The sequence below is a fragment of the Lodderomyces elongisporus genome, chromosome 2 (assembly GCF_030384665.1).
Source record: "Lodderomyces elongisporus chromosome 2, complete sequence".
Taxonomy (NCBI): Eukaryota; Fungi; Ascomycota; class Pichiomycetes; order Serinales; family Debaryomycetaceae; genus Lodderomyces; species Lodderomyces elongisporus.
In genome coordinates this window covers 2,472,441-2,494,788 of record NC_083674.1, presented here as the reverse complement: position 1 = coordinate 2,494,788, position 22,348 = coordinate 2,472,441, and the positions used below count along the sequence as shown (strand labels likewise).

The following is a 22,348-nucleotide window of genomic DNA, read 5'->3' as shown; positions in this document are numbered from 1 at the left end:
AGTAGGTAGTCGATGGATTGAGCGTGGTGGAGATGTGTGTTCAAACTACCAGTATAGTGCAAGAGGAGCTTTCTATTGTATATTATGGGGTTGATGTGTTGATGTGTTGTTTGTGCAACCACATCTTTGTGTTTGAGTAACTGTGTGGAGAAAATTGGTAGGGATATGCCATGTCCATATACGGCTCCGTCCAATTTACCATATCAGTCTTGAACTACGGATGATCACATTGAACGAAAGAGGAGGGAAAAGAAACAATTATAATAGTCAGTTTCAACATAACATCTGGTCTATTCAAATGACTTAGATTGGATGAGTTTGTCCGTGTGTATGTCTATGAGTATCTGTTTTCTATATATTTTCTAATTATTTTCTACTACATCAAGGCTTTCTCCCACAATTGGATCTTTCCATTGACGGTTTCAGATTCAAAAATAAAGAAAAGAAAGATAAAAAATAAAGATATAAAAAAAATTAAAAAAAAAAAAAAAAGAAAATCGTGGTGGTATTTTAAGAGAAGCTTGGAGAAGCTTAGCGGAGAAAGAGGACAATATACAAAAATTACATTGTGACTAGTCAACTCGACTTATATCAAAATCCCCCATATTACATAAAACAATAATTTATATACAGTCTACACCAATACACCGATAGATATATATATATAGATAGATAGATATAAGTATAAGTTTATGTATATGTATATGGAATCATAAAAGAGTTTAATCTATTACATTTACACAGAAGTTTATAAACCACACTTTTCTATTACTTGCCCATATCAATCATGTCAATGACGAACATTCAAAAAGGAAGCAGCCTAAGTTTATACTTGATTGTTGGTGGTACATTGGTCACAGGAGCAGCCAACTCTCTACTTACAAAGTACCAGGATAATCAATGTGTCAAGAACTGTTCGAGCATAGACGATCCTACAACACGAAAAAACTTTGAGCAACCAGCAATTCAAACATTACAAATGTTCCTTGGAGAGTTTGCAATGTTTTTTGTTTGGCTTAGTGTGCGATACTACGATGCAAAGAGGGCCATCAACCAGCAATCTATTGCATATGAACAGCAAGCAAATCTGGACTCGCATGGAGCGTTCGCAGCAAATGAAGAAGGTAGTGAAGGTGTAACAAATAAAGAAGTTCCGAATGCAGTAGGTTTATTCCAGAACTGGCGATTGGCAATCCCTGCTATTTGCGACTTGAGCTGTACAACTTTGCTCAATATTGGATTGGTGTACACCCCAGTTTCCATATACCAAATGACTAGAGGCTCCATAGTGCTTTTTGTTGCTGTGTTGTCTGTCATTTTCCTTAAACGGAAGATTACTAAACTACAATGGCTCAGTCTTGCTTTTGTCACTTTGGGTGTGGCGATTGTTGGACTAAGTGGGTCTCAGCATGGTCAAGCCAAAAACGTTGGTGGCATTAGTGACGAAGCAGCTACATCTGCTGCTGCTGCTGGTGCTGCTAGTGGTGGCTTGGTTCTATTGGGCATTGCTCTTATTATATTTGCCACTTCGTTCCAAGGCATACAGTTTGTTGTTGAGGAACATATACTTGCTAAACATCCAGTGATTCCGCTCCAACTAGTATACATTGAGGGTTTTTTTGGTGCTTCAACAATAATGTTTTTTATGGTGCTATTCAATTACATTTTCAGCTATTTGCAAACCCCTGAGGAGTTTGCAGATTCTCCTTTTAATATGATTGAAGCATTTGCACAAGTGTTTACAAACAAAACTGTGCTTGTATCATCTGTGCTTATTATGATTTCTATTGCAAGTTTCAATTATTGTGGATTATCAATAACGCATCGTGTTTCAGCAACTGCTAGATCTACAGTCGATACGTGTCGGACCTTGATTGTTTGGCTTGTTGCAATAGTGATGGGATGGGAACAGTTTCTCTTTTTGCAAATGCTGGGGTTTGTCGTGTTGGTGTTTGGAACCTTGTGTTTCAACGGAGTGTTGAAGCCAGAGGAGTGGAAGTATGTGCCAACGTGGTTGAAAGAGGAACAGAGTGTGGTACGCGAAGAAAGGAGAGCATTGATTGAAGAGTTTGAGGAGTTTGAAGATCGGACATGAAAAGCAAGAAGAAAAAGAAAAGAAAAGAAAAGAAAAGAAAAGAAAAAGAAAAGAAAAAAAAAACAAAGAAGAAAAAGAAAAGAAAAAGAAAAGAAAAAGAAAAAGAAAAGGCAAAAGGCAAAAGGCAAAAGAGTAATAAAATCTATACTCAAAGGGTTTCATTCAAATGGTGAAAAGTTTGTTAGAATAATATTTCTCTGAATAATGCAAGACCAAGCTAGTTCTCCAATTGCAAAAGAAATATTGACAATGTAAGAAAAAGAAAAGGGTAATTTGCAAGAAAAAAAAAAGAGTGCTAGATATAATTAGATTATATTTTCCTTTTCTTTTTTTTTGCACCTTTGTAAACTCTTTATACCTCTATACGTCTCTAATTGAAAATAACTTTGTTTCAGATGGGAGGGAAGATTTTGTAAAGATGTATGGTACAGTTGTAATCGCCAACTGGTACTTGAGTACCCATATTCTCTTGCTAAAGGCAAGCTTTAATTTTTAAAAGCCTAGACTTGTCTTAGTGACTCTATTATTTTTTTATTGGTTCTTTTTTTCATACTCTTGTGGCGACACTTGCAACAATAACACCTTTTTTTTTTTCTTTCTATCTATATCTTTTGTCTTTTTTCATTTGTCATTTGTTTTTTTGTTTTTGGTCTCTATTCTAGGTTCCGGCTATATTTACAAAAACCATATACTATATCAGATCAAAGTGAAACCGGAATTGGTCCGCGCGTCAATTGTGCATATGCACAAAAAGTTTAAAAAAAACCGTTGAACTGTAAATGATTTGGAAAAAAGGAAAAAGGAAAAATGAAAAAAAGTAAAAAAGAGCAAAGAAAAAAGGAAAAATAGTATATATTTGTGGACCAATATACATTCCTCATCTCATCTCATCTCATCTCGCCATTTTTGTTTAGCAATGTTTTACCACAAAATCAAGTGAGTAGTCAGGCTGGTTACAGAGTTGAAGGTGTTGGCGAGACACCTCATCTCTTTCGTTTGTAGTCAAGTGTTGCACAATCATGTTGTTCCTTCTTTATGTGTGATCTTTATGTTGGCTAATTTAAGTCGGCTCTTTTTCTTCTTTTTTTTTTTTGTTCTCAAATTCTTTGCTCTAGGCAATATATTCGGCAAACAATATAGTGCTGCTGGTGTAGAACTCTGTGTAGCTCTGTACCTATTTCTACATACGCATATAGGTACATGGATCGAGATGCTCTTCTGGAGGTAGTGTGCTACAATACTTAAACCTATCACGAGTATTATACTTTAGGACCATTTGACCCTCTTGTGTGTGTGTGTGTGTGTGTGTGTGTGTGTGTTTTCTTTGGGGGGAGGATAGAAGAGGCATCTAAGTTGTCATATGCTTTTCTTCTTAAACATTGTGCAGTAGACTTCCGGTCCTAATTAAATTATGTTACATCTATTCTTTGTTCATCACTTACTTACGTGCAAGCTAAAAAGAAATACTAATTTAACGAAAAGAAAAGAAAGAGGAAGAGTGAGATTCATATTCAGGATCAAAAGGAGGTGAAAAGAGTGCTTTGAAGCAAATAAAAAAAAATTTTTGATACCACAATTTGATGGTCAATCATAAATCAATCGTAACTCACTTAGGAGATCCGAAAATTACATGTAGTGGCATATACTACACATTCTCACTCACTCGTTCTCTCTCTCTCTCTCTCTCTTTCTGTAATTTCCAGCATCATCATTACTTTGATACTCTGTGCCAGCCTCCGCTGCCCTGCTTACCGGCTTTTCCTCCGGCCTTCCAGCATCGTCCGCATCTCTTGTCAAGGACAAATAACAAACGGCGAATATAAAAAAAAAAAAAAATATGAAATATAGATAGATAGATAGATATATACATATACATAATAATGAATGAACCAATCAGATAAAAGCTAGCAAAGACCTAAGCCCGCTCATGAGTTCGTCCTATATTATTATTATTGTAGTTGTAGTTGTAGTTGTTGTTGTTAGTATTATTACCACCACCCACGGTCTTCGTCATCTTCATCGTCGTCTAAGCCAGCCCTTAATTTACCAATTTGCCTTGATGTGCTCCTAGGGGTTATCGTGTAAATGCTTGGCTTTGACGAAATAAAAATAAAAAAAAAAAAAATAAAAATATATAAATTATAATAACAATAGTAGTAGTAATGGGTAATGTGTGGATGTATGTATAGAGTGAGTTTCCAATTTTATTGATGTGTTTTGTGTAATACTCTGAACTTTGAGATTGGGCTGTATTTAATCCCAATTGGGAAGGAGAGTGGCTTTGGTGTGTGTGTGTGTGTGTGTTATTTTTTTGTTTTTGTTTCCCTATTTCTTGGTGTTTTGTGCAACTTCATGGTTTTTGGCAAATTACCCGGTAAATCTGTGTGTTGAAGTAGTAGTAGTAGTAGTAGTAGTAGTAGTAGTACTTACTACTCAAAGAGCCAAAAGAAACCAGTACAAAAAGAAAGAAGAAAATTAGGGAAGAAGGGGGGAGGGGACTAAGGCTGAGTCCCAGTAACCTCAAACAATTAATAAACAAAGAAGAAATGAAATAATAATATAAGAAAATAAAATAAAAGAAACAAATGTTCAATCAAAAACCAACCAACTAACAAAACTATGAAAGCACCAAAAAAAAAGAAAAGGAAAGAGATATCAGTGGCACCTGTTGCTTTAGTCGTCTAGACTAGAAATAACAAGTAGAATGTTCACAGAAGTACAGAGTCATTTTCAGTCTCTCCTTTCCATCTTCTGCCCCACCTGTCAGACCTTCTCTCCTTAAAGCATGCAAAGATTCGCGTTTCTCAAGCTAAACTGGCTGGCTACCCAGCCAACAAATCATTTGATAACACCCAGAAATCACCCAGAAATCACCCAGAAATCACTAGCAGGCACCAAAGGCACCAAAGCTTTTGAATTCAAAACTCTTTTCTTTTTTCTTTTTTCTTTTTTTTGGTTTGTTTGTTCCTCTGATTCCACTGTAAATTGGTGCAATTATTTATATGCAGTATACACGAAAGCCAGCGATACTGAAAGGTAAACAATAACACAAAAACACCAAAAGTCTAAATTTTAAAAAAAATAAAAAAAAACATTTTATTTTTATTTTTTATTTTTTATTTTTTATTTTTTATTTTTTATTTTTTTTTTGTTTCTTGAAACAAGATTGAGTCTCAGTAAACCCAATTGTTGAAACCACAAATAGCTAGGACAGCATAAGCTTCATTATACAGCAGCAAGAACAACAGTAATATGGTTATTGAGAGGAAAAAGCTCATTACTAGAGCCTAAGTAAGAATACCTCTTTCCCTAGCTTACAAAAAAAAAAAGAAAAAAAGAAAAGAATATAGAATAAACACATCCAATCATCGACACAAATGTAACACAATGCAACAGTAGTAATTTGCTGATATTCATTTAAATTTATTATCTTTTCCTTTTTATCGAAAAGCTAGCTAGCAAGCTGGCAAGCACTACACTAAATTGGTTAAAATTGACTATGTCACTATGAAAAAGAAAAAGAAAAAAAAAAACAGCTAACAATGTTGGCAATGTTGGCAATGTTGGCAATGTTAAAACAAACAAAAAAAAAAAATAGAAGAAAAAGAAAAACACCTCTTTTTGCAATTTTGTGCTCGCCTACTTTGTTCTTAACCCAGCAAAATCAAAGCATACGCAGTGTCACAAAATAAATAAAAAATAAATAAAATAAAAAAAATAAAAAAAAAGGAAAAATTAAAACAACAACAACAACAACAAACAAAAACAAACAAAAAACAAAAGCAACAGAAATCTCTTGTAACAACATCTCCTTCCGTCGATCAAATCTCATATATTTATCCTCCTTCCTCCTCTAACTCCTCCTTTCGTTCATTTCAACAAGGCTTGTAACATTTTTTTTTTGTTTTCTTCTTCTTTTTTTTTATCCTTTTTGAGAATCTCATAAATACTTCACCGACCTTCATTCATTCCTTTTGTCATTACGACTAGAAAAAATTATAAGAATTAAAAAAAAAACACCAACTGGATATTCTTTCATTAAAATAAACCTCAGCCGACAGATTAATACCAATTTGAAGTACTATAATCAAGCAATCAATCTGTCACTCACTCACTCATTCACTCACTCACTCATTCACTCATTCCTTTATTGATACCCAAGAAAGTATAAACTAGCATAAACAATGAGGTTTTCCACAGCAACACTCCTCACTGTCCTTAGCTCGCTCATATCAGTCGAAGCAACCTGCTCCTACACCGGAGGCAACTACTATTGTTCAGAAACATCAAAGGTTGTCTACAAAGGTATCGGATTCTCGGGATCTTACCAAGATGTCATCTCAATGGACGAATCCAGTGGATCTTGTAGTCAACAAGAATACACCTTCAGTGGGAACTTGTCTCCATTGGATGAGGAATTATCCGTTCACTTTAGAGGACCTTTGAAATTGCTCCAATTTGGTGTTTACTACCCAAGCTCAAACTCATCTTCATCGTCAAATGCTAAAAGAGATGACACTGCTGAAGTTGAAGCACAAGAAGCTGAAGCTGAAGCTGAAGGATGCACCACCGTCAAGCACCACAAACACAAAAGAGCCACTGCCATTGTAGAAGTTACTCAAACTGTATATGTCGACGGCCAGGGTAACTTGGTCACTTCTCAATCCACAACCACCAACACACAACTGGAAACTGATTCAGCACAAACTGATCTTCAAGCTGCAATCGCTACTCAAATTGGTGAAGGAAAAGCATACAGATCCATCTCCACCAAATCAGCTCCAACTACAACCACTGCAAGCACTGCAAGCACTGACAGCAGCGGTTCCACCGAGTCATCAGAACCATCATCAGATGTTAGCGGTGCATGGACAAGAGACTCTTACTATACCCCAGGATCAACCGATAACTGTGTGTTCCTCAACTACTATGGTGGTTCAGGCTCTGGTGTTTGGTCCTCTGCATTTGGAAACTCATTGTCCTATGCCAACTCTGACGCTTCTGGTGGATCTTCATCCGCAGTTGCTTTGGAAGAAGTGACCATTGGCTCAAACACAGAGTATGTCATCATGTCAGGAAATGAATGCTCAGGCTCTTCATGTGGCTTTTACCGTTCTGGATCAGTTGCCTACCACGGATTTGGCGGTGCGCAAAAGATTTTTGCTTTTGAGTTTGAAATGCCACTGGACTCTTCAGCCTCCGGTTACAACGCAGACATGCCTGCTATTTGGCTTTTGAATGCGAAAATTCCACGTACTTTGCAATATGGAGACGAATCATGTTCATGCTGGAAGACTGGATGTGGTGAATTGGACCTTTTCGAGATTTTGAGCTCTGGTTCAGATAAACTCATCTCCCACTTGCACGACGGCCAAGGTGCAAGCTCAGAACAAGTCAATACCGGTGGCGGTGGCTCTCAAGATTACTTTGCTAGACCAACTAGTGGATCCATGAAGGCTGTTGTGATTTTCACCTCCGACGACATTCACATTGTTCAAGTCGATGACTCTATTGATTTTGACACCAGTCTCACTGAAGACCAAGTCAATGCTTGGATCGAACAACTGGGTTCAGTCGCCACTATTGGTTACTAATCACAAGCATCGATGACCGTTGACTTTTAGCAAATTAGAGTAAAGCAAATAAAAATAAAATAAAATAAAATAGAAGATAAGATAAGATAAGATAAGATAAGATAAAATTAGAAAAGAAAGACTGAAAGACTGTGATGGAATCAAACCTTTGTGCACATTGTTAGTCTTTGACATTGGCATTTGCAGATCTCGTTTGCGATGCTTCTTTTCTATTTTTATTTCTATTGTTGGTTTCATTCTGCTTTTGTTCTTTTGTTCTTTTGTTCTTTTGTTCTTCTGTTCTTTTGTATTTTTGTTCTTTTGTATTTTTATCATTAACTTAGTTTATAAATTTAAAAGGTTTTATATATACATATATACATATTAGTATTTGTTCTCAAATATGTTTGATAAGGTCTAACCTGTAGTGACAATAATTATGATACTTACTATAGTAGCAATGGTTATTGTTGCAATTATAATTTCGACGATAACGGAAATGATAGCAGTAGTCATGCAGGTGTTGGTGCATTCTATTCATTTTCTTTTCCTTTTTCTTTTCCTTTTCCTTTTCCTTTTCCTTTCTGCTATATGATTTTATCACTTGGTAGTTGAAGAAAGAGAAAATTCACTCACTCACTCGCTCACACACACATTTCTTAGTTTTAACAATATAATGCTATAGCCTATAGTCGACGTAGAACAAAGACATGGTAGACTTAGATTAATAACCTTTGAACAAACAAAAAATTACAAACTAGTTGTTCGAGGTGAAAACCACAAACCTGGTAATTCAAAGTAAAGAACAAAAAATTACAATGAATTTAAAAAAGCAAAAAGCAAAAAGCAAAGAAGAAATATTGAAAAAATCAGAAAAAGCAGAAAAATCAGAAAAATCAGGGGGGAGGAAAAAAGATATATGTATCAACACTTTAAACTATTTTAATAACCAAAGAAAAACACTCTACTCCTTGATAATAACCGAGGCGGCACCCATACCAGTACCAATACACATCGAAGTCAAACCAAATTGGCCTGGCTCTAATAATCTCAAGATTGTAGCATACTGTCTAGCACCAGTACAACCCATTGGGTGACCCAATGCAATAGCACCACCATTCTTGTTGACTTTTTCTTGTGGAATGCCGCAACTCTCGATACTATACAAGCATTGACCAGCAAATGCTTCATTAATTTCGTAAACGTCAATGTCATCGACCTTCAAGTCCAATTGCTTAAGGACTTTTGGAATGGCCACAGCGGGACCAATACCCATAATCTCAGGTGGAACACCACAGATTGAACATTGCAAGTACTTGGCAACTGGCTTGTACCCATTCTTCTCAGCAAATGAACGTTTCATCAACAAAACCAAAGCAGCACCATCGGTGACTTGTGACGAGTTACCTGCGGATGAGGAACCATTTTCCTTGAAAGCTGGCTTGATTTTGCCCAACTTCTCAGCAGTGACACCTGGTCTGATACCTTCATCTTCACTGACCCAAACCTTCTTTTCCTTTGGCTCGTCATCGTCGTCATCTTCGTTTTCATCGTCGTCATCGTCGTCGTCGTCTTCTTGGTATACTTCAATAGGCAAAATCTCATCCTTAAATCTGCCTTCTTTTTGAGCCTTTTCAGCCTTGTTATACGACGAAGCAGCAAACTGATCTTGTACATCTCTCTTGATGTTGAACTTCTCACATACATTCTCATTGGTTATTCCCATTGGGATTTGTGTCTTTTTAAACTCTTCGTTTTCGGCGTAAGCAGGGTCGATTTGGACAAGAGCCTGTGGACCATAATCCTTGGTCATGGACTCAACACCACCACCAATACCACATTCGATTTCACCAACTCTGATCTTGTTGGCAACTTGTGAAATGGCCATCAACCCTGAGGAACATAACCTATTAATGGCAATAAAAGGAGAAGTATGTGGGAAACCAGCAGACATCAAGGCAGCACGATGCTCAAAGTCACCACCACGTGCATGCAACACGTTACCAATGGCAATGTCTTGGACCAACTTGGGGTCCAAATTGGTCTTTTTGATAAACTCGTGGGCCAACTGTCTCAAGATGAAGTCGGACTTGACATCTTTAAAACCACCTTTACCACCCTTGGTTAAGGCTGTTCTGTAGGCGGCAACGATAACAACATCGTCTGGGTTCTTTTGTCTATATTGATCTTTAACGGACATTATGCTATAATAGTATTATGGTACGAAATTGTGGATAATAATAAAAAAGAAAAATAGAAAAAAAAAAAACTGGAATAAAATGAAGGATGGAGTGGGATAGAAAAAAGAGACGGGGGGGTGGGGGCAAACCCAGGATATTTATATATAAAGTAAATGTTTCAACCGTTGAAGTAATTAGCTGTACTGTGCTCACTGCTACAAAGTGTCTTATGAAATTTATGTCATATAATAGCGGGCGGGAAGGGGAAAAAAAAAAAGAATAAGAATAAAATAAAAAATTAAAAGAAAAAAAAAAAAAAAAAAAAAAGAAAAAGAATCAGCGATTATCTAATGTGGGGCAAAAAGTATGGGGAAACAGCACCGACAGAGCATGGAAATATGGAAACATTATTACAGTGTCCTTTTTTTTTTTTTATTCTTTTTTACAAACTCTCAACAGGACATCAAATACAGTATATCCGGTGGTAACTAAGCTCTTAGTAAGTATAGATTGAAAAGACTAATATGATTTGTAGGAATATGGAATTAGTTAGGTTCAATAGATAAAATGGAAGCTAACTATGGTATGTGGTAGCGCAGAATTGAAAGAGGGGGAGAAGAGGAGCAGGAGTTAAGCTCGGTTATTTCATTCCAAAACGAAGAATTAAAAAAAAAAAATCAAAATTAATTTGGAATTTTTTTGCTTTTGCCAGAACCTGTTATTGTAATAGTAATAGTTAGTAGTAGTACTTGTAGTTCAAGTAGTAGTAGTAGTAGCAACAGCGGGAATTACCCCATACATACTTCTACCCAAGCTTCACCACTACGACCAACTCAAAGTATTCTAACCGTTCCAGATATTAACGGCAAGAGAATACCTTTAATTACTTTATTTTATATACTTCACATTACCAATTTTTTCCGTACCTTCCCCTCCCCCTTTTTTTTCCGCCGGCACCACAACCCATTCATCAAAATCATCAGTACTACATAACATACAACAACTACCCCAAATTCTATAATTTTAATACCGGTGGTGATAGTAAAAAAAAAACAGAAACAAAAAAAAAAAATACAGATCCAACTCCCTCCATGACTACCAACGATATATTCTTTCCTGGCATCTCTATACACTTTGGAAAATAAGAGTGTACCGTTAAACAATTGAAATAAAGTGCTCGAGATTGCATGAGCATTAATAAGAGCTGAAGTCTACTGTGTTTTTTTTTCTTTGCTTTTCATAGACTGAATATATAATAATGTATGTGGCTAGGTCGGTAGATATAAACTCAGTGCACTACTTAGTAGTTTATTAAAGAAACTTGGCCATAAGTTTAGAGTAAAGTACTTTTACTCTTTGAGAAAAAGAATGAACCGAGGACTTTGTATTTTATTTGTATGTGAATTTTGACAGTTGATTATGTAATCAACCGATACTGTCGAGCATTTGCTTTTGTTTTTTGTTTTTTGTTTTTGAATTTTTTGCTAATTTCTGCATGTGCTCGGATATGTCTTTATTGGGAAGTCTACGTAATTGCTATTATCAATTATAGCACCAGCTTCAAGTACTACAATATCTACATCTACCATAACAACTTCAACACTGAACTTTACTATGTTCAGGTAGGGAAAACCAAATAATAATAAATAAATAAATAAAAAAAAAGAGGTAGGTCCCAACTCTAAACAACGACATAAGCATGGACAATTTTATATGTTTGTCTCCAATCATAAAAAATAAATAAATCTTGTATTTCAAGCAATGAAGGTATAGTTGAGATGAATTTCGCCGAATTTCTTACCAATTTTCATCAAACAAGAAAATTAACAAAATAAAACAAAAACAAAAACAAAAAGAAACAAAGAGTAAAACATTTTCTTGACATTTGCTGATTGAGATGTCATTCTCTCTTTTAGCTAGGTTCAATGTCACTACTGAAGTGAAGTGAAAGTGTCGACTTTCTGAACAAATACAGAACTATAGAGACTGGTTCAACGAAATACGTGCAAACTACTTGACTAACCTATCGATCTCAACCATATATACGCTTTTTACATTTGCACTAATATTTTTTCATTTTTAGTGGATTGGATACGTGTTGCTTTACCATTTTGCAGTTGTGGAAAATGGAAAATGGAAAATGGAAATTGGAAACTGGAAAAAGAAAAACAGTTGTATAGAGCTCCTCTCTCCTATATTTGGTTTGTTAACTAAATGTTGTATTTTTATTGGTTGGACAGGGTTTCTAGTTTTCCTTTTTCATTCGTTATACAGTTCTTTCTTTCCATCGTCTAATTTTGGTTTTTTGGTTTTTGGTTTCTGGTTTCTGGTTTCTGGTTTTTTGGTTTTCTTCAAAATTACATTAATTAAAGCATGTTGCCCTTTGGTAGCTGTTTGTCTCTGATTTAGCCTTTGCTGCATCATCATCATCATTGGGTGGAAATTAACGTTTGTATTCATCCACGCGATATCATTGTTACCGTGTCTGTCGTTTACGAAAAAAAACAACATATAAACATTGGATGTACATAGACACGTATACACGTATACACGAGTTGTCCACGATTCTTCAACCCACTACATCCACCATTCCCATTATCGTCACTACGAGCACCAACAAACAGCACAAGAAGCAGTTTGTTGTTTCTTTTCTCGTCCAAATGCACATTGGTATCAACTAGACCCTATTGAAAAAAAAATGCGTACTTTTCTTCCCTTACCCCCTCTCCCTTCCCCTGACTAAAATATTCTATGCTCTTGTTCTGTTCCACATCTAATGTGTGTCCTTCGAAACGTTATGTATCAGTCCACATAGGATACAAAATCTTACATACATAGTAACATTTCTCTATATCTCGTGAATTATCTCCCACGGCTAGGCCATTTCATTACATATATATATATGAGTATATATGGGTATATGAGTACATGTGTACATGAGTATACGAATATATTAGGTAACACACTTTCAGGAACAAATAAATTATTACCAAAAAAACAAAAAAAAAACAAAAAACAATCAACACAGAGTACAACCCTTTTCAACGCCATTTCTTAAACACACACACACACATATATACATATCCACCCACCCACGCTTTCATATATCGCTAGACAATCAAACACTTTGATTCTCAAACCCGATTACTCGCTTCATTTCACTACCCACAGTTTTGGATCACTAATCTAATATATACATTCAATATATCGCGATTCCCTAGCTCATAATTCCTTCCAATTTAATTCAATTTAATCTTTTTTTTTTCTTCTTCCTTTTATTTTGTTTATTTCCATCAAATAGAATCAAATAGGCCGATTCAAATTTCCAGGATCCAACTTCATATCCACTCTTTAATAACCAATAAAATTTTCCATACACTTATCATTTGTTGAAGTTTGATTGTTAATTACCACTTTGTTTTATCAAGTATACGTCATTTTTTTTTTTTTTTTGAAGTACGGAACAAACAAACAAACAAACAAATAAACATCTTCATCATAGGAGAACAATATATACCAATAACAAAGGAATTTCAAAGCAAAACTAAATAGTTTGGCTCAACAATATACTACACAACCTAATATACAAAACATTTTCCATTTTCAAAAAAAAAAAATTAAAAAATTAAAAAATGGGTAACTTAATGGTACGTTCAAACCTTAAAACTAGATAAAACTGAAACACATAAACATGTTTTCGCTCTAAATCACTTAGCATGGAATACTAACATACTATCCCCCTTTTTTCCCCTTTTGTTTTTTAGTCTAAATTGTTTAAGAATCGAGAAATGAGAATTCTCATGCTTGGCCTCGATAATGCGGGCAAGACAACTATATTGTACAAGTTGAAGCTAGGCAAAACTTCCAAAACAGTGCCCACTGTGGGATTCAACGTGGAGACAGTTAAGCACAAGAACGTGTCATTTGCAGTATGGGATTGTGGCGGACAAGAACGTATCCGTCCATTATGGAGACACTACTTCACCGGTACCAATGCTTTAATCTATGTAGTGGATTCAAGCGATGAGCAAAGATTGGAAGAGTCAAAACAAGAGTTGTACAGAATTATAACGGATAAGGAACTAAACAACTGTCTTCTTGTCGTGTTGGCAAATAAACAAGATGTCGACGGTTCTATAAAACCCAAGACCTTGATTGAAAAATTTGAATTGAATAAGTTGAGTGGCAAGCACACATGGAGTGTCATTCCAACAGTGGCCATTGACGGCACTGGTTTGGTGGAGACTTTGAACTGGATCTCATCGCATTCGAAGTAAGCGATGGTCAAAATCGATTCGGTAGTTAATTAAGCTGGATATATATATATATATATATATACATATATGTATGTATGTATGTAATTTTTTTTTTTTTTTGCATGATGTACAAATATACTTTGCATTACTGAAATTGGCACTAATTATTTTTTTGCATATCTATATATACATATATGCATATCACTATAGAATCTATAACACAACAAGGCAAATCGTCCACCAATTTTGCTCATGAGCCCTTCTGTTCTTTATTTGGACTCAGCAATAACCTCTTCAGTAGTCGAACCAGTGACTACTCCATCCCAAGTCGTCACCTCACCCGACTCTTCTCCAAAGTAAACTTTTTCAGTGATTCCGGTAAACAACCCAGTATCCACCACACCAACCAATTGCTTCAATTGCAAATGCAAGCTCTTTGGATCCTCAATAATTCCAAAATCAGCATCCAATATGAAATTATTATTATCAGTAATCACGGGTCCTGCTTTAGCCTTTCCACCTTGTCTCAAATCGACACTCTTGGCACCCAATCTCTTCAAGTCGTTTATCAATTTTGTAAATGCGATAGGAACAACCTCAATTGGCACACCTTGACGCCAGTTCTGTCCCAAATGTTTGGATTGCTTTCTAAAATCAGCAACAATGATCAATTTATCCGATGCAGACGCAACGAGCTTTTCCTGGAATAAACAGGCACCTCCGCCTTTAATCAAATTTAACTGTGGATCAACTTCATCAGCACCATCGAAAGCAATATCAATCGATGGATGTTGCTCAATTTGTCCCAACTTCAATCCATTATCAATAATGAGTTGTTTGGATTGGAAACCGGTGGAAATGCAAACAAAGTCGTCTTTGTTTGGCAACTGACCAATACGTTCCGCAACGTAGACCACAGTCGAACCTGATCCAATTCCAATGACTTTTGCGTGTGGTGGGAGGTTCTCATCAACGGCTCTGTATGCAGCCAACTTCTTAGCAGCTTCAATATTGGTCATTCTTCTTGATGTGACTAAGTTGGCAATATAGAGTCTGCAGTGTGTTGGGGTCAAGTATGTGGAAATCGCAGTTTTATATTGCGGTAGTATCCTGTGGAAGAGCATCTATAGTCCGACAACATGCCGAAATTATTACTCTCCTCCCCTTTTTTCTCACGTTTTTCTTTTCTCTGTGAGGCATTCACTTTTCCCACCCCCGCGCAAAGTGTGTAAAAAATCGATCAAAATTCTCTACTTATCATTTTCTTTTTTTTTTTTGGTTTTGTTTTTGTTTCTGTTTTTGTTTTCTTATAATCTTTATGCTACAACGTGCACAACTATAACAAGTAAGTCACGTGACTTTCTATGTCACATTAATAGTTTACTGTAATTTTGTTTTTGTTACTTTTTTTTTATTTAATTGTATTAATTGAGTTTCAACAGCAACAGACCAACTGGAAGTTAAATTGGTATCCTCCTCTCCCCCCTCCCCCACCGTTCCTAATGTTTCGAATATCTAACTGTATATGCTGGAAGCACTTTTCGTTGCTTAGGTTATACTGTTACGCAAACACAAGCACAATTCAGGGTTTAGTGGGGTAAATTTTGTCATGTATTACATATGGAGATCTCTTCTGGAATAGTCTAGACATGCGTCTTACCCCCCACCCCCGCCAATTAGTAATTAACCAAAAGTACACTACCCAGGTAAACTCCAATTTGGTTGCAAAAGTCATAAATCACATATTAAAAAAAACAAAGCAGTAATGGTGGGAACAAAAGAGGAGAAGGAAGGGTTGGTAGGGGGGGAAGAAAAGGTGAGAATAAGAAGCTGAAATGCAAAAGTAAGGAACCGAAAATCAGCATATTAATTCCTTTCAGAGCAAATTTCCCGTCGAAGTTAATTTCCATCAATCTTGACTTTACAAAAAGTTGCAATTTAATCACAACAAAATTCAAAGATATGGTAATTGAGAAAGAGAAATCCAATAAGATAGACCAACAAGTTAATGATTTGCCGATGTTGTCCACTCCACCTGTAGAAGCGGATGATACCGGTACATTTTTAGTTGAAAACTCTTTGCAGCCATCAGATAGCTTGACTCCAAACAACAAAAGAAACTGTGAAAGAAATAGAAAAAGAAGCAGAAGCAGAAGACAACCGCAACAAAAACACTGGCAAATGCAAAAGCAAAAACAAAGGCTTGGAGTTAAAGGCACCTGTGAGAGTGAGTGCAAGGATAAACCAAAAGTTGAAAAGACTGATTTTAAGAATCAAAAAGCAGAATCCACCGAGCAAGAGACATTTTCGCAAGCTTTTCTCGTCAACGACTGCTCTGTAAGATTTGTCAACAAAAAGCCTATTTATTGTAATACCAGCACAAACATGTACGAAACCAATACCCACGTCTTTGAGCTAGAGAGGAAATTAATGAGTAAAAAACTGGTGGCGGATGATATAATGGAAGAACTTGAATCTTTGATAAGGATGGAACATACCTTATACAAAAAAATGATTAAAATTAAACAAAAACTTCGAGGGAAAATTACAAAACCTCTAACAAGTCTGATTTGTAAAACAAACCATCAATTGGAAAACAAAACTCAGAAAAAAACAAAATAAAACTAATGATTTTGCATAAACGGATCTTAATCGAAACATTACTTTTACCGAAGTGATTTGCTATGAAATTGACACTATGTAACACAATAATTCATTTATTACTTCTTTACCATATAAGTTCAAATAGAAATAGGATTAATAAATGAATTTTTTTTTTTGCTGGCGAACCAACATCACTCCCTGTATTGACAAATGAAGGCACATAGCTCTTTATGTATATATGTATTTATGTTTGAATGTACATATTAGACAACGACTATAGTTTACTAAATAAAAAGAATTCAAAATTGGTTTGCTGCATTGACTATAATAAAACACTTTCTAAGCAAGCAATTGAAATCTAATATGTATCCCTCTTCATTATGATCACAACATCCTTGACCATTAACCAGGTTGAAGTTGCCATTACATGAATAAAACAACAACAACAACAACAACAACAACAACAACAACAACAACAATAATAATAATAATAATAATAATAATAATCACAGTAAAACACACAAAAAAGAAGGTTGCACACCCGCACAAACACTAACAATTTGTGCATTTTTATATGATTTTCAAAACCCAAAACTGAAGGAGCTCATATCTGGCTCTTCAAATGCTTGTGCTGGAGGGGCCTTTTTATTATTGACTGAATACTGCTGATCATTGGTGTATGAATCCAATATACTTGGCTGCATAATGCCATTAGTATTGTTGTTGCCCCATTCTTGGTTGGAACCGTCACGATTTATTCCATCGTGCACTTGCCCATTAAAGTTTATTGATTCAAACCCACCTTGCTTCTCGCTTATTGGCAGCAGAGGTTGCTTTTGCTGGTTAGCTTGTGGTACTGAGAATGTCCAGTGCTTCAAAAGCAATAATGCAAGGTAGTCACATCCCATTCTTGTATATATCATTGCCACTTTTATCACAAACTGAAACTCTTCGTTTGGTGAAAGACGTGATGAACCTTTTAAATAATTTATATTGCGCAGACGCAAATCATTAAACAATATTATCAATACCGGATCATCTTGAAGGAAACTGAGTCCCTTTGGTGTCACCTCATTTGCAGATGTATTTGGAAATTTAGACATGTTTTCAATAACCATCTCAATTGGCGTTTTGATTAATGCTTGGATGGATAGTGGTTTGTCATGAATCTGCCAAAAAACCCAACTACTTGTCCACCTATCTCCATTCTCAATTGCGGTGGGTAGTATATATTTTTCAATAATGTGCACTAAACAATCGGCCTTGCCAACATCACCACCACCAACACCACCACCGACACCACCACCACCACCACTACTCCTCTCTTGCGTCCGCGAGTACACTTTGGCAACAGCAATGGCCAACTGCACATCATTGATTTTGTTAGCAATAGTGTTGCAACAGTCAATCGGTTCGTCTCCGAGTAAGAAAAAATACGCAGCATCGTAGTACCGGTGCTTTCCCAACAATACAAATGCATTCTTCAAGGCAGCGGACTTCCATCTCTTATCAGTAAAATCATTGCTGAGAAACTTCAACATCTTGGTCTTTTCTTCGTGCTGAACAATTCTCCAAAGTCCAATGAGGACCTGCTTCTTTCTCAAAGCCAAGTACAACAACGACACGATACCCCCGGGGTTTTTCAATTCACTAAACTCATTTCGAACTACTGCTTCAATAACTTTCACCAATCTTTCATACTTTACCCAGTAAACTAAGCCTGTTTTCTTGGCACTCTCCCACGATAATTTGTTTGAATAGTATTCTTCAACTGAGGACAACAACACCTCTTTACTGTCAGAATGCAAGGCCCAATTAAAATCTCGCATTGTCATGCGCTTTTGTTTGGTTGAATATTGAAACAATTTGAATCCCATCATGAATCGCATCCCATTCTCATCCAATGTTGCTGCGCCTTTGTTCAAATCTTTCACAATCGTCGTTACTGAAATCAACGTACTCTGTTGATGTCGTGTTAACAATGGCAACGAGACTGTCATAAGTTTCTTTACTAATAAATCCGCCAATTCGGCAGTAAAGTGAGTAAATACATCAAGGTTGAAGTTTTGAGATAAGCGTCTGCGCAATGTGGTAACACCATGGGAGTTGCTCTTGTCGAGTAAAGACATTGCACTATTATCAACCTCTTTTTCAAAATCAATTCCCAAATCCCAAGTTACTTGGTCGTCATGACGCAAGGCTTGAAATAGGCTAACCAAGATTTTCTGAACTGTTACTGTTTGGCCCATAAATAATGCTTGAATCAAAAACTGTGGGTGGTACACCGGAAGTGGTCCATTCAATACACGCACCAAATGCGAGATATCATAAACCATGTCGTCATTATCTTTAGCTTCACTGGTATCGTTGAAAACACTATTGGTGACACCATTTGAAACATGAATACTACTACTACTACCACCACCACCGCTAATACTATTATTATTCTTATTATTCTTATAATGTTCATCTCCATCATTGTAGATACCTTGTTTCTGATCCTTTGCATCATTTCCGTTGGTGATATAACCACTCATCAATTGACGGATGGTGGAGTCAACACCACCAGAACCCAACTTCACCCATCGATCATCAATAAAAAACTGATTCCCGCACCCAATGACCAAATACCCGTCATCAAGCCATATCAGATCGCCAATCTGATGTGACGTATAGTCTGAAATGTCAATCTCTTTTATTGCGGCATAAGTTGGAATTTTGTTTGTATAATCATACCTCAATTGGGTATAGAGCCAGACACTGCGGGGAAACCCTACCGATAGAATAGCATTTGCTGTCAGCTTTTCTTTCATTGTAGCATTTACAAACGTCCAGTCCAAGTCAACGACCGGTCCCTTACTTTGGGGTTTTTGGTGATAATCTTCTTCATACTCAAGGACATTTTGGTCAATGTCCCAAATTGAAAGATGGTACCCATTGTCATTAATAATGGCAAATTTATTAATAACTGTTGAGCCACTTATACGATCAGCATTTTTGATATTCGTAAATAACGTGTGTGTAAGTTCCCAATCAAGGGTCCCGGAAGTTTGTTGAGTCTTTGATTGAGCAAACTTTAATCTATAGCTTTTCAATAGTCCCTCCTTGTCTATAACGGCAATCAAGCTTTTATGTGACTGAGTAAGAAACGAGTCAACTTTTGTCACTTGATGGATGTGTTCGTCTTGCGGTAAATCGGTGATTGATTGCGCTTCCAATCTGATGTCAATAATTTCATCACCGGCATATCTTATTAAAATGTTCCACGCAAGTATAGAATCTTTTTCGTACACAGCAACAACAACGTATTGCTTTACATCTTCATTTAAATTAGTGTTATTCTCAGCAATTGCAAAAGCTCGAGGACTCTTTTTCAATGCCGGTAATATCGAGATGCGATCCACAGGTTGGTCATGTTTATCAAACCCGTTACAGTCCCACAAGCTAACGTTTCCACTCTTTTCAGCAACAAGGACAAGATGCCGCCTTCGATAATCATTTGGTCGCTCGACATCATTGATTATAACAGCATCCCACATCGCATTCTCTCTTTGACCATCAACCGGTTGTGAACCCAAATCTAGTCTAAATCGTCTAGTAATGGACATTATACTGCTGTCGTTTTCGTTGTAAACAAGTGGCTCCCATATGTAGTTGTGACTGGGAAAATTCGATATGGAAAGAATTACATTTTTTGATGTATAGGATGAATATGATCTAACGAGCTTTCTTATAGATTTGACGTGTCCTTGATACTTGTTTAATAATGTTACACCAAATGTTTTGGACAGTGGTGAAGTAAGAATTTTTGTTGGATTTAAAGCTTCAAATCTTAGTGTGTTTTTAGCTCTATCGTGAACTAAAAAGGAAAGAGTGTTTATTCTTTCGTCATTGTTTAACTTGCACAAGCACTTGACCAACACAGGATTCACGTAATGATTGATAAACTTTCTGGATTCGATGTTTGCCACACTAAGATTGGATGGATACTCCAAAGAGGTCTTTGATGGAAAGTCACTTTTTTTAAATTCGTAATAGTTATCGGGATTAATGGCTGTAAACTTGATGTTATTGGGGGGCGATTGCGATATATTTGAAACCGCATAGATCTTGACACGTCCAGTACTTGAGATTACCAAAATCAAATCGTAGTCATTCAAATTGACATCTGCGATTTTGAACAATAATTTGCTTTTGTTCTTTTGCTCTTGCTCTTGCCCTTGTTTTTGATTTTCAAGTTCTTCTTTAACATAATCTGTAAAGCTTTTCAAATACCGGTGCTCAATTACCAAAAAGCTGTTTATATACTCCTCCTCATTTTGGAAAATATTGGACAAGTCGAGATTGGCCCAATTGCTTATTCTATCGTGCCCACTTGATTCAAATGACGCCCAAACATTCAACACCTTGTTTGATGTTAATGTATATATAACCTCGTTATCTTCATTACCATAGTTTCCTCGATTGAGAAGGCCGCGTATTCTTTTTATGTTTGCCATGGAAGAGTCCAAAACCTTATCCTGTGTTACTTCTGTTTTTTGATTTCGCCTCCAATGAAATTGTTTCACAAATGTCCCTTGAGGATGCGGTAGGTACGATACTTCAAATAAAGTTGAATCGTCACCGTAGCTCACCCTATTCCAAATCTTCACTAGGCGATCGTACACAGAGTTTGTGGTTAATATGAGCTTTGCATTTGGCGTAATGTATAGTCGTTCTATTGAGTTTGGTTGCGATGCTTCCCATCGTTTGCTTGCCTCAAACTCTCCAAAACTATCACTTATATGGTACAAGAGCAACTGTTTTTCAGTCCCAACTGCAAGTTCAGATTCTTCACTAGCCCAATCAAGACAGGTGATTCTCGAATCTATTTCAATATCAAACTGAAGTGCATCAACCCATTTAGGAATCTTCATATACTCATTCATGGGTTTGAAAATAAAGCAGGAGTTATCGTAACCAATTGCAATGTATCCATTTTCACTGTTGAAACAAATCGCCTCTGGGTCCTTTTGTAGATATATAGTTTGTAAACTTCTATCTATGTTATAAGGATTGGGGTTCCTTTGAGTAGGCTGGATTGTGCCCGATGTAATTATGAGATTATTTCCCAGCCCGTATATTACGACATGATGATTCTTCCAATTTGACTGTACTACTGAGCCTGTACTCTTGTTGACTTCGCCAGGGATAAATGTGATTGTCATTTATATGCTTAATTGCTGGTTCAATATAAGTAAAGAAGATTCCAAAAAGAAAAAAGAAAAGAAAAAAAAAAAAGAAAACCAGGGAAATAAGGCGAAAGGTTAAACAAGGAAATGGAATAAAAAGTTGATATGGGTAGACCAGTTGGTGATGTGCAAGATTCGATTATAGATCAGGAAATGTTTTAGTTGGACTAAACTGAAATGAAATGAATTGAAATAAATTGAATTGAACTGAATTTACTTTTATTAGTTTATCCTTTTTCTTCTTTATTCTTGAAAAAAAAAGACAGCCAAAATAAAACAAGAATAAGCAGCATTGGTATTTCGTGGAGTCAGTCAGACCTTACGGTGTGTCGCTTTTGTGGAGATTGCCAAAGTTCCGCGATCACTTTCGAAAATTAAAGGAAAAAAAAAATATATTAAATCATTTAAT

At 36.1% G+C, this 22,348-nt stretch overlaps 6 protein-coding genes across 6 annotated transcripts; 3 read left to right on the top strand and 3 right to left on the bottom strand. All coding sequences in view use genetic code 12, as the record gives it.

The window, feature by feature from the left end:
* Positions 1–787: 787 nt before the first annotated feature.
* Positions 788–2,095, top strand: PVL30_002223 (uncharacterized protein; the record flags this gene model as incomplete). The annotated part of the gene is made up of 1 exon (XM_001527318.1): positions 788–2,095. The coding sequence occupies one exon, from the start codon at positions 788–790 to the stop codon at positions 2,093–2,095; it is 1,308 nt and encodes a 435-aa protein (XP_001527368.2).
* A 4,184-nt stretch (positions 2,096–6,279) lies between these two features.
* TOS1 (target of Sbf) lies at positions 6,280–7,689 on the top strand (the record flags this gene model as incomplete). The annotated part of the gene is made up of 1 exon (XM_001527317.1): positions 6,280–7,689. One exon carries the CDS (start codon positions 6,280–6,282, stop codon positions 7,687–7,689), a length of 1,410 nt encoding a protein of 469 aa, XP_001527367.2.
* A 943-nt stretch (positions 7,690–8,632) lies between these two features.
* FOX3 (3-ketoacyl-CoA thiolase A, peroxisomal) lies at positions 8,633–9,868 on the bottom strand (the record flags this gene model as incomplete). The annotated part of the gene is made up of 1 exon (XM_001527316.1): positions 8,633–9,868. One exon carries the CDS (start codon positions 9,866–9,868, stop codon positions 8,633–8,635), a length of 1,236 nt encoding a protein of 411 aa, XP_001527366.1.
* Positions 9,869–13,480: 3,612 nt separating this feature from the next.
* On the top strand, positions 13,481–14,125 carry ARF6 (ADP-ribosylation factor, Arf Arf6; the record flags this gene model as incomplete). Its single annotated transcript, XM_001527315.2, has 2 exons — positions 13,481–13,495; positions 13,613–14,125. The coding sequence occupies 2 exons, from the start codon at positions 13,481–13,483 to the stop codon at positions 14,123–14,125; spliced, it is 528 nt and encodes a 175-aa protein (XP_001527365.2).
* A 248-nt stretch (positions 14,126–14,373) lies between these two features.
* Positions 14,374–15,123, bottom strand: RKI1 (ribose-5-phosphate isomerase rki1; the record flags this gene model as incomplete). The annotated part of the gene is made up of 1 exon (XM_001527314.2): positions 14,374–15,123. One exon carries the CDS (start codon positions 15,121–15,123, stop codon positions 14,374–14,376), a length of 750 nt encoding a protein of 249 aa, XP_001527364.2.
* Positions 15,124–17,289: 2,166 nt separating this feature from the next.
* On the bottom strand, positions 17,290–21,915 carry RAV1 (regulator of (H+)-ATPase in vacuolar membrane; the record flags this gene model as incomplete). The annotated part of the gene is made up of 1 exon (XM_001527312.2): positions 17,290–21,915. One exon carries the CDS (start codon positions 21,913–21,915, stop codon positions 17,290–17,292), a length of 4,626 nt encoding a protein of 1,541 aa, XP_001527362.2.
* Between the last annotated feature and the right edge of the window lie 433 nt (positions 21,916–22,348).